General features: G+C 46.8%; 1 protein-coding gene across 1 annotated transcript in view; it reads right to left on the bottom strand.

Moving 5' to 3' along the window:
* The window catches only part of LOC126456243 (box A-binding factor-like), a 101,147-nt gene extending 94,176 nt beyond the window's left edge, over window positions 1-6,971 (bottom strand). The window contains exons 1-4 of the mRNA XM_050091995.1: window positions 6,936-6,971; window positions 2,982-3,269; window positions 392-592; window positions 185-319 (exon numbers count right to left, since the gene is read on the bottom strand). Coding sequence (XP_049947952.1) covers window positions 185-319; window positions 392-592; window positions 2,982-3,269; window positions 6,936-6,971 — 660 coding nt within the window. The remainder of the gene's footprint in view (window positions 1-184; window positions 320-391; window positions 593-2,981; window positions 3,270-6,935) is intronic.
* Window positions 6,972-17,328: the final 10,357 nt, after the last annotated feature.

Consider the following 17,328-nt stretch of genomic DNA (forward strand, 5'->3'; position numbering starts at 1 on the left):
TATGTTAACAAGTCTTCTTTTTTAATTTCAAAACGGTACTTACTTAATAAACAAGCCGCGTAATCACAACTTTGCCAATTCCCATCGTAAATCTTGTTTGAAGTGGCTCGGAGTTATTTACTGCAATCTGTTCTTCACCTGCGAGATATGTCTTGCCCAAAGACTGCCAGAACAGTAGCCGTACCTGGTGGTCTTCGTAGGTGATCTGGTGGTGCGGCTGGTGTATATGTTCGAGTGGCGGCGGTGGCGTGATGGAGGTGGCCTGGCCGTGGTAGTCGTCGTGGTGGGCGTAGCGCGTCGCCAGCACCTCGTGCTGGGCCTGCGATTGCGACTGCGTCTGCGACTGCGGCTGGTGCGGCGACGGCGGCGCGAACCGCTGCTGGCCCTGGGCCTGCTGCTGCGGCCGCGCCGAGTAGCGGTGTCCGCCGGCCGCCTCCAGCAGCTGCGGGGGGCTGGCCCCCGCGTCCTCCGCCGCCGACTGGTCCGTGGGCGTCGCCGCCTGCTGCTGGTGCTGGTACGGCGACGACACCGCCACGCTCGCCGGCGAGTACGCCACCTGTGCAGGGGGCTCTGCGTTCGTCACACAGGGAGGCTGGACGAATAGGTCATACAAAGAGAGCCGCCAGCTCAGATAGAAATGTGGAGGACTAATTCAAGGAAACAAGCAGACAGTCTTCTTAAGTACGAGGTGGAATCCAAATTTTTCTGGACTGGAGCTGCTTTCTGGAAAATAGGAGAAGTAGATCTTTGCACAGTTAGGTGGCGAGAGCTGCATATCTGATGAGTCATTGTGCTGAGTGGCATTCAGCTGGGAGGACGTGTTGCGTGTCCACAGTGGTTTCCGTAATACTCTGTGTCCGGTGTGTGGCGATTTTACGATGGATCCGCGAACAGAACAGCGAGTGTGTATCCAGTTGTGTGAGAATCTCGGGAAAAGTGCTACGGAGACCCTTGCAATGATTCAACAAGTGTTTGGGGGACCCAGAGACAAAGCAACAATCGTCCCAGTGGAAGAGCCCGGGCTCTCCAAGACCCAAAAAAGCAAGACAGGTGAAGAGCAAAGTGAAGAGCATGATCATCGTTTTCTTTGATACCAAGGCGATTGTGCACAAAGAATTAGTCCCACCCAACCAAACAGTGAACTCTGCGTACTACTGTCACGTTTTGCGACAGCTCCGTGAAAACGTGCGGTGACGACAACCCGAACTTTGGCGTCGAGGGAACCGGCTGCTGCATCACGACAATGCGCTCTGTCACACGTCATTGTTCACCAGGACCTTTTGGCAAAAAACAACATGGTGGTTGTACCCCACCCACCGTACTCGCCAGATTTGGCACATTGTGACTTCGCGCTATTCCCAAAACTGAAACTCAAGTTGAAAGGCCGGTGGTTCGACACTCTAGAGAGGATTCAAGAAGCATCGCTGGCGGTGATAAACACCCTCAAAGAACAGGACTTCCAGGAAATGTTTGACCAGTGGCAAAACGGCTGGGACCGGTGTGTTCGTGCGGATGGGAACTACTTCGAGGGTGATGGTAAAGTTTTCAACAGATGCCACCATCAGACCCGAAAATTTTGGATAGCACCTCGTATAAGGGGAGATCAATAAGTGTCCATTTGAAGGCCGTACAGCCCAGATGCAATATGCCAATCAAGCAAAATCGCTCTGACCACTGAAGCAATCATCCCACGACGCAGCAGACTGAAGACATCATCTGGTAAAACGCCGTGTCTTGGTGCGTGAAGACGTTTGTCACAGCCTGCTGCACATCCTCGCCCGACAGGAATTATCGACCTTTCAATGCCTTTTTTAAGGTGCGATAGTTGCGTGGGGAAGAGATCGACTATAGGTCGGGTGCTCGAGTGCCTCACACTTGAGTTTGCGTGGTGGATGAGGTTGACCGCCCAGACTACCTCTTGTCTTGTGTCGAATCGCGACCAGCACAGAACTTGTCTCACCATTTCACAACGATGATGACAGTCATGCTGCCGCTTACATATTCTTCTTTCTCGGATGGACGTCTACCTGTGTTTGTGCTTTGGGAGTCAAGAAAGAAATAGCAGCACTTTGGTGGTATTTGAACGCATTTGATAATAACATTGCCATAGATCACGTTTCCTCATTTACCGCAAGCACACTGCAGAGATGTCATACAGATCCTGCGACACAGAAGTATTTACACTTCAAAACAAACAAACAAAATTGACGCGCCGTGAAGGAATTATCCGAATGGGACGGAAGTGTGGCGCTGACCCCACTAAGCCATGGACCCAAGCTATCAACAATGAACTGTGCAAGCTGTTTGTCTCTCCCATACGGTGTGGGATGTGTTTACATGGAATGGAGCGGGTCCTCTGGTCCAACTGAACCGATCATTGACTGGAAATGGATGTTAGGCTAATTGGAAACCGTTTGCAGCCATTCATAGACTTTAAGTTCCCAAACAACGATGGAATTTTTATGGATGCCAGTACGCCATGTCACCGGCCCACAACTGTTCGCGATTAGTTTGAAGGATATTCCAGGCAGTTCGAGCGAATGATCTGTCCACGTAGATCACGTGACACGAATCCCATCTAACATGTATATGGGACAAATCCGGGAGGTCATTTCGTGCACAAAATCCTGCACCAGGAGCGCTTTTACAATTACGAACGGCTATCGAGGCAGCACGGCTCAATATCTCAGCAGGGGACTTCAAAGATGCGTCGAGTCCATGCCACACCGAAATGTCGCACTACGCCGAGCAAAAGGAGGTATGACACTGTAATGGGAGGTACCCTATGGCTTTTGTCACCTCAGCGTAAGTTTCAGACTTAATGCCTCACTGTGAGCACCAATGCTATAGCTCTTCTCATTGACAAATCAGTTATTGTCTCGCTTCTCTCTGTATGATTAATGCCTTAGAGTCTTCAAAAGTTCTGTTAAGATATTGTGCCCAATGGTAACCAACGCAAAGGGTCAAAGAGACGCACGCACCTGTTGCGGCGAGTACTGGTGCTGCGGCGAGGAGAAGCGGCTGTGGGCGGCGTAGGCGGCGTGCTGCTGCTGCTGCTGCTGTTGCGGGGGTGGGTGGTGGTCGGGCGACCGCTTGATGGAGGCGGGCGGGCTGTGCGTCGCGGGGCTGCGACCGTTGACGGCCTGCGCCTGGTGCTGCGGGCTGGCGGCGGGTGACGCCTCGTCGGGCACGGGGCCCACCGCGATCAGGCCCGACGTCGTGATGGTGCGCATCACCTGCTGCCGCGGCTGCGGAGGCTGCGGGGACGGCTGTCAGCGCAAACACACACACTTGTCACCACCGACATTTCGGGCTCTGCACAGTGCCGCCATTTCAGACTACAAATATGAATGTGTATGTACACTACTAACTGCCAAGGAACGACTGACACTTGCTAAGGGCCTACTGCCAACTGCTGTGGAACAATCGACAGTTGCTGTGGGACACCCGACCAACTATAGTAAAAGGAAATGTAGACGTGTTAACGTTACCGAAGCATGTGCATGAACTCGCTGTGTGCATTTCATAGTTCATGTTGTATAATGTTTATACAGACTGAAGCAACGAATGAAGATTGGTACCAAAACCAGGATTCGTACGTGGGTCTCCTGCTCGCTTGGCACATGCGCTAACCGATACACCACCCTCGGCTTTTCACAACTGCATGGACTACCCTAGCACACTTCCCTCCTCAACCCAAATTCCCTTTCACACCTCAGCCCTCTTGGAATTCCCCCTCAAAGCCATTGTGGCTGGGTGGCATAGCGGTTAACGCATCTGCCTAGTGAGCAGGAGGTCCAGATTCGAGTCCCAGCCTTGGTAAAAATTATCATTCGCCGCTTCAGTTTGCGTATATACACTACTGGACATTAAAATTGCTACATCACGAAGATGACGTGCTACAGACGCGAAATTTAACCGACAGGAAGAAGATGCTGTGATATGCAAATGATTAGCTTTTCAGAGCATTCACACAAGGGTGGCGACGGTGGCGACACCTACAACGCGCTGACATGAGGAAAGTCTCCAACCGATTTCTCATATACAAGCAGCAGTTGACCGGCGTTGCCTGGTGAAACGTTGTTGTGATGCCTCGTGTAAGGACGAGAAATGCGTACCATCACGTTTCCGACTTTTAAGGAGGTAGGATTGTAGCCTATCGCGATTGCAGTTTATCGTATCGCGACATTGCTGCTCGTGTTGGTCGAAACCCAATGACTGTTAGCAGAATATGGAATCGCTGGGTTCAGGAGGGTAATACGGAAGGCCGTGCTGAATCCCAACGGCCTCGTATCACTAGCTGTCGAGATGACAGGCATCTTATCCGCATGGCTGTAAAGGATCGTGCACCCACGTCTCGATCCCTGAGTCAACAGATGGGGACGTTTGCATGTAAACAACCATCTGCACGAACAGTTCGACGACGTTTGCAGCAGCATGGACTATCAGCTCCGAGACCGTGGCTGCGGTTACCCTTGACGCGGCATCACAGACAGGAGCGCCTGCGATGGTGTGCTCAACGACGAACCTGGGTGCACGAATGGCAAAACGTCATTTTTTCGGATGAATCCAGGTTCTGTTTACAGCATCATGATGGTCGCATCCGTGTTTGACGACATCGCGGTGAACGCACATTGGAAGCGTGTATTCGTCATCGCCATACTGGCGTATCACCCGGGGTGATAGTATGGGGTGCCATTGGTTACACGTCTCGGTCACCTCTTGTCCGCATTGACGGCACTTTGAACAGTGGACGTTACATTTCAGATGTGTTACGACCCGTGGCTCTACCCTTTATTCGATCCCTGCGTAACCCTACATTTCAGCAGGATAATGCACGACCGCATTTTGCAGGTCCTGTACGGGCCTTTCCGGATACAGAAAATGTTCGACTGAAGCCTTGGCCAGCACATTCTCCAGGTCTCTCACCAATTGAAAACGTCTGGTCAATGGTGGCCGAGCAACTGGCTCGTCACAATACGCCAGTCACTACTCCTGATGAACTGTGGTATCGTGTTGAAGCCACCCAAGCTCTGTTTGACTCAATGCCCAGGCGTATCAAGGCCGTTATTACGGCCAGAGGTGGTCGTTCTGGGTACTGATTTCCCAGGATCTATGCACCCAAATTGCGTGAAAATGTAACCACATGTCAGTTCTCGTATAATATATTTGTCCAATGAAAACCCGTTTATCATCTGCATTTCTTCTTGGTGTAGAAATTTTAATGGCCATTAGTGTACATTATAAACGTCTGAGACATGAAAAAGTCTCTGGAACCATACAGTTTCATCATGCAGTACGGTGTTTGAGGAAGGTAGTTGTGGAGCCGATTAGTGTGAGATTCCTTTTCGTGCTGAAACATGTCTGCAAGACATATTTGATTGCTAACAATCGTGGACAAACTGTTGGGTTGGTCGAAGATGCTCAGAGTCTCACTGCAGGGGCCATAGTAATGGATACGTCCAAAAGTGTCATCTCGCGATTAAAAAAGGCCGCTGAAAGTAGAAAGACTAGGCGATAGCAGGTTGGTGATTGTAGATGGACCCTCACACCGCAAGACGATCGATATGTAGCCACAGTCTCATAGAGGAACCGACAAAACGCTCCTAGGAAGATCGCTGCAGATGTTACATCCATTACCAGTACACGTGTCTCTGCCTATGAGGTGATTAAATCAGGCGGCCTTATATTTTCGAAGCCTATTAAATACATCGCATTTCAATGGCGCCTTTGTTGAGAAAGTGTTCGCTCGCGTAAGGAACATACTGGTTGGGGTCAATAACAGTGCTTGAGAGTGATGTTCTTCGACGAAACACGCTTCACTGCGGCAAGTCATTCTGACTAGAAATTGGTGTGGAGAGAGAGGGAAAAACACGTTATACAACATTGAATCTTCACGAGCGTCATCGAAACGGCCGAGACGTTATGGTGTGGGCAAGAGCTACGTACAATGGCAAACGCCACTGCATAGGTATTGCAGGGAGATTATTCTTGATCATGTCCATCGGTTTAGGGATGTGGTAGGTCCCGACCTTCTGTTTATGCACAACAATGTTTCTCCCACACAGGAGTGAGACGTGTGAAAGCCACAAAGAAAGATATTGAATATACAGAATGGCCTGTGTACTCCCCGACCTAAACCCTTGACCATGCTTGGGATGCTCTTGGTAGACGCTTTTCTCAACAAAAATCCCCTCCCCGAACTCTGCAAGAACTGAAAACTGCCTTGAGAGACGAGTGGGAAAATATTCTCCAAGGACCCCTCAACAGATTGCTAGCCAGCATGAATAACAAGTGCAAATTGTGCATTAGTGCCCTAGGAGTGCACTATGGACTTTTATGCTGGGAGTCTGACCTGTATCAAATATGAACGTTTATTATCTCTGTTGTCCTGCATTCCCATGTAGTGACATCTGTACCATTTTTCGTTATAAATATACCACACAACCCCTGTTACATACGTACTACGTTTCACGTCATCCAACATTGGCTGTGATTATTCCTGTCCAACAATGTCTCTGTTCCTTAGAAATTGTCGAACAGTGTAACATGTAACCTCCCCCCCCCCCCCTTATTTATTCTTGTATCTGTTCTGTTAATGACAGTTGGATAGTTCAGTCACCATAGCACCTACCCACGAAACACAAAGGTCCCAGGTTCGAGTCCCAGTCTGGCATTCAGTTTTATCTGCCAGGCGTTTTTAAATCAGCGCACACTCTACTGCAGAGTGAAAATTCATTCTGGGGCTCATGACTTGTTTCGCCTGGTGGTCAGGCAGGTTCAGGACTTGCGAAGCTATTGAGGAGAGCGGGCCTCACCTGTTGGAGCTCCCTCCTCGAGCCTGGTGCAGCTGAGGTGATGACGGACGCTTGCTGCCCAGAGGCGCGCTGCTGCTGTTGCTGCTGCTGCTGATGTTGTTGGTGGTGGTGGGCCGCCTTCTGCTTGGCGTCGCTGCCGCCGGCGCCGTCCATGGCGATGCCTGCGTGCCGATGCTCCTGCAGGACACACCAGATCATAAGCCTCGCCAGGCAACCGCCAAGGCCGTTCAGCGTTCTCTGCTGTCTTGTAGTTCTCTGTCTGAGCGTGTATGAGTATATTAACAGTGACTGGAGAAAAACTGAAACATTCATTCTATGTTCTTAGTACACAGTGTGTGATCAAAAGTATCCGGATACCTATTAGTGGACATTAACGTGAGGTATGCGCGCCCTTCACCCATTCTTTCTCAAGAGCCGAAACCGGAGAAGGTAGTCATGCAGGATGCTGGTGACTGCAGCGAATTCGACGTTTTAACTCATCCGAAACCTGTTACAATGGGTTCAGGTCTAGACTCTGGACCAGACAGTCTTCTTCAGGACTTAATTTCCACAAATCATTGTCTCAAAAATGCTGACAGGGAGCATTGTCATGCTGACACGAACAATTATCTCTAAAGTGTTCGTCTATCTTAGGCACTACACAATGATGTAAATTGTATTCATATCCTTTCGCATTTAGTATTTGCTTAAGTACAGGAAGTGGACAACACTATAACCAAGGAAAAAAAACTATCGTACTGTAACATAACCTCCTCCGTAATTCAGTTGCCAACACACACGATAGCAGGTGAAGTTCTGCAGGTATTTGCCAAACTGAAACCCTTCCATTGGATTGTCGCAGGGTATAATATGATTCACCAATCTAAAACATTCGTCTTCAGTCATCAGCCATCCAGTGGCATCGTTCTTTTCACCACCTCAAGCGTCACTTAGCAATAACTATAGAAATGTGTAGAAAGTGGTCCTATTATGAGTCAGACGCAACTGTTCAAGTCAATTTTGAAGAATGAAGAAACCGCAGAACATATGCTTAACCCAAAATCTTTTTACTGTGTGCACGATCGGCTTTGGAACACTTAAAGCTCCATCATAAATAAAATCACTTAATCATCTGAGATCATCCTCACCCCAATGTTGTCGAAGAGGCCGGCCGAAGTGGCCGTGCGGTTCTAGGCGCTGTAGTCTGGAACCGCGAGACCGCTACAGTCGCAGGTTCGAATCCTGCCTCAGGCATGGATGTGTGTGATGTTCTTAGGTTAGTTAGGTTTAACTAGTTCTAAGTTCTAGGGGACTAATGACCTCAGCAGTTGAGTCCCATAGTGCTCAGAGCCATTTGAACCATTTGTTGTCGAAGAACGAAAGGTTCCATGTCAAAATGGTAAAAGGGACAGAAATTCCATAACAGCCGGAAAAACTATGTAAACAAGAGAATTATGTAACTTTCCTGTTTGCGTTCCCGGTCGCGCAGCGCGCAGAAGTGGTCTTTTTGTCCCTTTTAAACTTTTGTCACGGAGCCTTTGGTTCCATGGCAACATTGGAATGAGGATGATCTCAAATGTTTAAGTGACTTTCTTTTACACCAGATGATAGAACTTTTAGGTGCTCCGAAACCGGTGGCGCACACAACAAAACGATTGTGGAATAAGCAGCTCTTCTGCCGTTTCTTCATTTTTCAAAATAGAAATGTGTGGCTTATGGAGAACCGCTCGACCATTGTAACCCATTCTTCTGAACTCCCTACGCACAAACATTGGACTATTACTTAAGTGCTGCGAAACAGGTCGCGCCTATAAATAAAAGACTTACAGGTAAAACGGTTTTATCTTTTCAGAATGAACCATAACTTTTATTTAAACATCATCAGCGACCAGTTGTTGCCCTTTTCTTCTACATCACCATGATTTGTGTGCTGTGGACACTACTGTCGTCCAAACCGCAGCAGCCTGTTCACACAGCTGCATGCATACGCTCCTGGTATGACGTACACTCCAAGCATCCTAACACATGTCGAATGGTCTGTGAAACACCCTGCTTTAATCCCACAGAAAATGTCTGTGACTACCTGGGGCAGCGGGTGAAACACGAGACTCAACATTCCCCATATTTGTTACCTCTACGGAATCTAGTGATCTGTGAGCTGCGTCAGCTGCACACAGCTTAGCTGTAAAAAATTTATGGACTGTTACTCTCCGAACCGAGGCAGTTATCAAGACAGAGGCAGAGTTACATGCTAATGGCGCAGTGTCTGTTGGAGGGGTGGGGGTGGGGTGGTGACTAATTTTTTTGCCTTGTGTGCTTAGCTAACGAAACAGCCTGTCAGTGTCTCATCAGCTGTTTTGTAGTTTGGAAAGTAGGAAAAAGGTTACTGAGATATTGGAACAGTGATGGTCGTCGTGGATGGTTCTGTGGCAAGATCATCTCCTCTGAATGACGAAGGTCGGGATTTGATTCCCGACTCATTACAGTTGTAAGCAGCCAGAAAATTCCGTGACTAAACGGGAGATTGATACTAACATCAGTCATTGCTTTTCAGTGTTAAGTACGCCGGTATTATCACCGCTGTATATCTTTCGCTGAATTATATGCATCGGTGTTGAGATAAAATGCTTGAAGATGACTACTAAACCGAAATATCAAACATGATCTGCAAGTTAGTCTACAAGCTCTCAACTTAACTAATGCTGAGATGACAAAATAAGATTTCCTTTGAAATATTTATTGTACATAGAGGTTACTCAAGGAAAAGAACAAGCGGAACGAAGAGGGACAAGAAAATATTCTTTACCATCGGGACTGTCTGTCCTGAAATTCCGTCCTTTCAAATAGCAGTGATTCAGGATGAGAAAGCTGCTAGTGGAGTAAACATGGATGTCAGTGAAAGAACGTACGTTTTAATGAGGTAAAGTCCACAACGCAAGTTATTTAGTCTGAAGAATAAATGAATACGATTCATTTTCTGGATTTCATAAAGGAAAATGTAATGATAAATAGCTTGCAAGAGAGCTTTCCGCTCGAATAAGTTATTGGAGTTAGTGTTTTGGATTTGTGACTCTTTAGATGGATTGTAAGTTCGAGGATTTCGGATTCGATTTTCGTCTGTTGACTCAACTTTTAACACTGGCAATCTTTATTTATTTGAAAACGCCGAAATCCATACCTCGGATCCTATCCGAACCAATAGGTCCCTCCGTAAAGTTGACAGGCTGCGGGAAGCCAACCTCCTTCTCTCATTGAAAAGAGAATAGTAAGTAGGAAGGAGATTTTGGAAAGCGTTTCACACAGTGCCACACTGCAGTCTATGAACGAAGGCCCAAGTATACGGATTAGGATTTCTAATATGTGTCTGCCCTGGACTTTTTTGAAAGTGCAACCAGTACGCTGGCCTGGACGATGAGTCTTCTTAGAAGACACAGGTATCGTCGAGAGTGCACAAAGGAAGTGTTACAGGACCTTTCTTGTTATCTATTTACTGAAACAGTCTAATGGATATGGTTGGCAGCAAAATGTGACTGCTTGCTGAGGACGCTGTAGAGATGAATGGCAGCTTATTCCAAATGTGGAAAAAATGTAAGTTAATACAGATAAGTAGGAAAAAATCCAGTGTAGTTCGAAAACACTATTAGTGTCGTGCTGCTTGACCCAGTCGCATGGATTAACCATCTAGGCGTAACACTGCAAAACAACATGAACAAGACGAGTATGCAAGGACGGTAGTAAGGAAAGAAAACGATTGTCTTCGATTAACTGGAATAATCTTAGGAAAGTGTAGCTCATCTTCGAGGCACATTCGATAATTAAGGACGGTTTACTTATGTTTGGATGTTGGCCATCCAGAACAAGGTTCCACGAATGTAGCAATGTCCATTGATTGTTTACGAAGCCACGGAAGTCATTGTTTTGCTTCCACAATCATTTACATGTAGGTAAAAGCAAATAACTGTGATTGCAAAAAGCGTTGCTCCCGCCAGTTGCGAAGGTCGTGATGTAAGTGCCCAAAAGAATCTACAGCTGCTCTACAACTGTACCTAGTTTATAGGCCTGCTGTCACGTACAAAGGAAAGATTGCACAATGGTGTCGATACTTTAAAACTGGGCGAAGAAATGTGCGTAATGGAAAGCAGGGTGGAGGCCCATTATCGAGGCCGATAATATCTTAAAACAAATGAATCAAAGATTGCGATGTCATTGACAGTCGCCGCTTTGCCATTAACTGCCTCGTACTGGACGTGCCTGGGACAGTCCACCTCAACAACACACGTTCTGACATCGCTGTCCGTACCAAGGTTAAGATTCAGCAATTCCTTTGGGAACTTTTATACACCCGCCATACAGTTCAGTCTTCAAATACAGCGAATATTGTCTTCTCTAACACTTGAAACAGTGTCTTGGTGGAGAATTGTTTAAAGATGACGAGATACTTAAGAACACCGTTGTCAGCTGGTTCAATTCCTGGGCGGAGAACGTCTATGCGGACAGGTTGAAGGAGTTTATGCATCATTGTTGGCAAATAAAAGTGCTAATAAAAGCTTCTTCTAAGAGGAATAATGGGGACTCCGTATGTTCTTCACGGAGGCTATGTCGTCCTTAAACCCAGGAAACCAGTTCTGACGGCCTTACCACCATGCGGAATGAATGTTCATTCCAGTTACACATGTAGAGCAGCACTTTCTGGAACACACCTACCATTTCTGACGATACTTAGGTGTTCTCGAAGCGGGAGAGGTAGACACTGTTGTACTCTGGATGTCATCTCAATATTCAGATGTTCAAAAGTGTAGACGGTTTCTCCTTACCTCATGGGACGTCTGGTGCTCTCCAAACGTAAATTAACAGTGACTACTGGCTTTATTAACTTTTACTTGCGTTAGTGGTTGCGTCAGCGGTGCTCTTCGTTTCACCTTTGAACAACGTTTAGATAACATGGGAAATTAGGCCTTAAATACAGCTGAGGGTGTACCTACATGGTACCAAACCGGTTGCGTCACACCCTGAGCGACTACAATAAAATAGCTAACGCGACAAATTGGACTCTATTCAGTTTTACCAGCATTTTACCACCTGACTATATTTTCATACGATCGTATGTTTCTTTCCGTACGTGTAATTATTTTAGCTGTTGATGCCCTACCTATAAGAGTGTTTCTTTCTTCTAAGGAATGTATACATACTTTTACGACCGGAAAAGAAGCTTGTACAGGATAGAGTAGCATGGAGAGCTGCAGCAAACCAGTCTCAGGACTGAAGACCACAACAAAAACAACATGACCAAAGGGTCCTTATTTTTTTCGAATATGCCTTGTACAAAGGAGACCGCATACAGAACACTTGTGCGACCCATTCGAGAGTACTCTTCGAGAATTGCCACCAATTAGGACTAGGGGAAGACATCGAAGCAATTCGGAGGCTTTCTACTATAATTATAGATCCAATCAGCACACGAGTATTAAAGAAATGCTTCATGAACTCAAATGGGAATCCCTGGAGATAAGAAGACGTTATTTTCGCAAAACACACTTAAGAAAGTTTTGAGCATCGGCATCTGTGAGAGACGGCAGAACGATCCTACTGCCACCAACATACACAGCGAAGACAAGCTAATTCAGAGCCCGTGCGGAGGCATGTAGACAACATTTTTTCCCTCGCTCCATTTGGGGATGGAAAGGGGAGTGGAGTGACTAGCAGTGGTACAAAGTACTCTCCACCACGCGCCTTGTGGTGGTCTGCAGAGTACTTGTATAGAGGCAGATGTAGAGGGAGAAAATGCGCTTGATGTAGTGAACATTAGAGAGGAAAAGCTGTTACCATTAGGGCAGGCAGAGGATCAGAATCTTTAAGAAGGGGGCTCGTTGTGCGTAGAAAGACGTCCACTGGTCTCTTGCTCGCTGTTCAGAACACGACCGGCCCGCCACTGTCTGGTGAGCGGTGCGAGAGTTGGTGGAGAGCGTCAGAGCGAGGGCGTAAGGCGACTGCTGCGGGTTCCCTGGAAGCGGAGCAGAGTAGAGCTGAGCGCCGCGAGCGGGCCAGGCCGCCGTTATCTAGAGCAAACACCGGCCCGGACAGCTGGGCCGGTACACTCGCAGCGCTCCACTCCCCCTGCGCTCACAAACAGCTCGCGCACTACAGGGAAACTGCTTCTTCTGCGGCCAATCATCAGTTTGGCCATGCAGACGTTTCGCACACGAACCGAAGAATTCATTTACTCTCGAGAGAACGTTGGTCGCATTACACTAGTAAAACAAAATGATGAAGGAAATAGGGCTGTTGATAAAATATCTATATATCGACATGTTTTCCAAAGAGTATCGATATACAGTGAAGCGCGTAAAAAATGGTTTATGCATGCGTATTCAAATACAGACATATGTAAGCAAGGGGAATACAGAGCTGCGGTCGGCAACGCCTGTGTAAGACAACAAATGTCTGGCGCAGTGCCGGCCGCTGTGGCCGAGTGGTTCTAGGCGCTTCAGTCCGGAACCGCGCTGCTGCTACTGTCGCAGGTTCGAATCCTGCCTCGGGCATGCATGTGTGTGATGTCCTTAGGTTAGTTAGGTTTAAGTAGTTCTAAGTCTAGGGGACTGATGACCTCAGATGTTAAGTCCCATAGTGCTCGGAGCCATTTGATTTGAATCTGGTGCAGTTTTTAGATCGGTTACTGCTGCTACAATGGAAGGGTATCAAGGTTTAAGTGAGTTTGAACGTGGTGTTACAGTCGGCGCACGACTGATGGGGCACAGCGCTCCGAGGTAGAGATGAAGTGGGAATTTCCCTGTACGACCATTTCACGAGTGGACCGTTAGTGTCAGGAATCCAGTAAGACATCAAATCTCCAACGTCACTGCTGCCGGAAAAAGATCCTGCAATAACGGTGCCAACGACGAATGAAGAAAATCGTGCAACGTGACAGAAGTGCTATCCTTCCGCTAATTGCTGAGGACTTCAATGCTGGACCATCAATAAGTGTCAGCGTGTAAACCATTCAACGAAAAATCATTGATATGGGCTTTCGGAGCCAAAGACCTACTCGTGTACCCTTGACGACTGCACGACACAAAGCCTTACGCCTTGGCTGGGCCTGTCAGCATCGACATTGGACTGTTGACGACTGGAAATGTGCTGCCTGGTCGGACGAGCCTCTTTCAAATTGTATCAAGCGGATGGACGTGAACGGGTATGGAGAAAACCTCATGAATCCATGGACCCTGCATGTCAACTGGAGACTGTTCGAGCTGGTGGAGGCTCTGTGCCGCGCGGGTTTAGCCGAGCGGTCTTAGGCGCTGCAGTCAGGGACTGGGTGGCTGATCCCGGCGGAGGTTCGAGTCCTCCCTCGGGCATGAATATGTGTTTTTGTCCTTAGGATAATTTAGTTTAAGTAGTGTGTAAGCTTAGGGACTGATGACCTTAGCAGTTAAGTCCCATAAGATTTCACACACACACACACATTTTTGGAGGCTCTGTAATGGTGTAAGGTGGATGTAGTTGGAGTGATATTGGACCCCTGATACGAATCTGACAGGTGACGCGTACTTAAGCATCCTGTCTGATCACCTGCATCCATTCATGTCCATTGTGCACTCCGACAGACTTCAGAAATTCCAACAGGACAGTGCGACACCCCACACGTTCAGAATTGCTACAGAGTAGCTCCAGAAACGCTCTTCTGAGTTTAAACTCTTCCGCTGGCCACTAAACTCCTCGAACAGGAACATTATTGAGCATATCTGGGATGCCTTGCAACGTGCTTTTCAGAAGAGATCTCCACCCCCTCGTACTCTTACGGGTTTATGGACAGCCCTGCAGGATCCATGGTGTCAGTTTCCTTCAGCACTACTTCAGATATTAGTCGAGTCCATGCCACATCGCGTTGCGGCACTTCTGCTTGCTCACGGGAGCCCCACACGGTATAAGCAAGGTATACCAATTTCTTTGGCTCTTCAGTTTGAAACTGACATTATGAAAGTAAACAACGGAAAGTAGTTCTTATACTCATGCTCGTGGTGAGAAGTTGAAAAACAAATGGAAACTAAACACCTCGATAAAATCACTCAAGGAATTGTTAATTCACAAACACTGGTCATCGCGTCACTGATAAATATAGGCAAGACGATTAAAGTACGGTTAATATTTTTCAGATGATTAATGTTGTAAAATGAGCATTAGTTTTGGGAAAATTCGTCCAGAATAATTGTTTTTGCACGACTATAAGCGAAAATCACGGAGGAGACGTGGATGTCCGTGGTGTACTTACTATAGAATGCCGCTCCGCGGTCATCAGCAGGTGTTTCATACCCGCTGGCAGTGAAGACCTGCTTGCCTTCTGGTGCTACTCAGCCACGCCTAGAACAGAGGGATACGTTGTTAAGGGAGGGTCAAGCGAGAGCAGTTGCATAAGTGCATCTTCTTCCATGCATGTACAATCTGAAACATAACTGGAAGTAGAGAGTATCCATAAACTATCTTTAGAATTCTAGACCATTTTAAAACTATATATGTATGAGAACAACTCGTTTTCAACATATGGCAAGATAATTCATACTTTTTTAATTTTATTTTACAGGTGCAGCACATGAGTAAGCTCAATGTGTAGCCTGGTTCATAGCGACGAAGTCCGACGCCCGCCGACCGTGGTGGCCAAGCGGTTAAAGGCGCTACAGTCTGAAACCGCGCGACCGCTACGGTCGCAGGTTCGAATCCTGCCACGGGCATGAATGTGTGTGATGTCCTTAGGTTAGTTAGGTTTAAGTAGTTCTAAGTTCTAGGGGACTGATGACCTTAGAAGTTAAGGCCCATAGTGCTCAGAGCCATTTGAACCATTTGAAGTCCGATGCCCAAGTGTAGGGATGGTTTCGGACACAATACGGAAGGGAACCGTAGTTGGACCAAGTATTCGGAACGACAGCCGTTTGCAAGGTGTCCGACAAATTCAGTGCAGACGACGGCCAGAGGCCTGAAAGTGCCGCGACGAACACTGCACAGAGTCTTGTATAGGAGGTTACGCTTTTATGATTAGCAGATGTAGCTCCTTCAAGCACTAAAATCTCAGGGCGAACAGTCTGCAGTGAATATGTTAGCTGAGTTTGTCGCGAACAACATTTTGGAAAAGACTTGTTTTTCTGATGAGACAGTTTGTCATGTTACGGGAAGACTGAACCGTTATAACGTCGAATATGGGGATTTTACTGCCCTCATATTAAACGTGAAATGGACAGAGATAGTCAACTGCATCATAAGTCCATACTTTTTCAGCTAGTCTACTGGCAACAATGAGTTTTAGTTGGACATGTTACAAGAATTTGCCGTAGCGTAATAGGCACATCTACAACATGACGTCATTTTTCTGTAGGTTGGGGCACCACGCATTGTCCGGTAAATGTCTGGATGAAAAGAGTGCAGAAATGGAATGGACGAGATGGTCTGATTCGGTGGCTGCCACTATCATTAGCCTCACAACAATGAAGATCCTTCCTACTAGGTTTTGTAAAAGATCAAGTGGACCAAATAAAAATTAGAGACCTATAGGACTCGAAGACAGCCATTCACAATACATCTGAACATGTTGCCGTGGAGTTCCTGGAGCGTGCCTGGAGAGAAGTGAATACTGACTGGACGTTGTCCGTGCCAGTGGCGGTTCACAGATTGACGTGTACGAATGAGGAATCAAAACTTTGTGTGTTACCTTGTCATGGTTTGAAAAGCAATTATTATTATGCAGTGTAGCTTCTATAGTTACTATGATCTAAAGATGTAAAGATAATTTATGGATATCCTGTATTACGAACGTGAAGAAATTGTCGATAAGAAAAGACCTGCATTCGATATAGCTCAATCAGGTGAACATTAGTAATCTGGCGTCGTATTTTTAATCTGTTAATGATTCTTTCGTACATGTTCAATGTTTAGCAATCCAGGCTCGAAATACCGTGCGAGTTTTTTTGCATGTTTTATTTCTCGTTTTAGTGTTTCATTTCCTATGTCAAAATAAATTACCAGCATTTCTATCAGTGCCAGCCTCATCAGCTGATTCACATGAGAGTCAGCTGTTGATATCAGGCGGAAGGACGGGCAAAATATCAGGCAGATCTATGATATCACATAACAATGAAGCAAAGTAAATTCGTATGACATGTTTGGCTGGGAGACAACGAGAGGCACGTTCAGCAGCCTAATTGAAAACGTTTTTTCTATTCTTCAGGCTCACTGGCACATTTCCTTCGTGAAATGTGAGATATGTGTGTTTCGTGCATTTGATACGTGTAGATGAATGTAACGTAATATGTGTGTGTATGTGTGTGTAGTGTGGTGTCATGTTTGCTTTTTATGAGATGAGAGAAAGGAAAGTGTGAACCACGGTGCTATTGTCTCAAATAGCACTACGGGCGCCTCGGAGCTTAGGGTCCCCATCCAACGACTCGATCACCATCAACAATGTGGCATGCCTTCGCTTCATGAGACAATGCGGAGAGGTTGAGAGCTGAATCAAAAACATCTGGCGCGAATACTGGTTATCAGGAAC

Source organism: Schistocerca serialis, chromosome 2 (assembly GCF_023864345.2).
Source record: "Schistocerca serialis cubense isolate TAMUIC-IGC-003099 chromosome 2, iqSchSeri2.2, whole genome shotgun sequence".
Lineage (NCBI taxonomy): Eukaryota > Metazoa > Arthropoda > Insecta > Orthoptera > Acrididae > Schistocerca > Schistocerca serialis.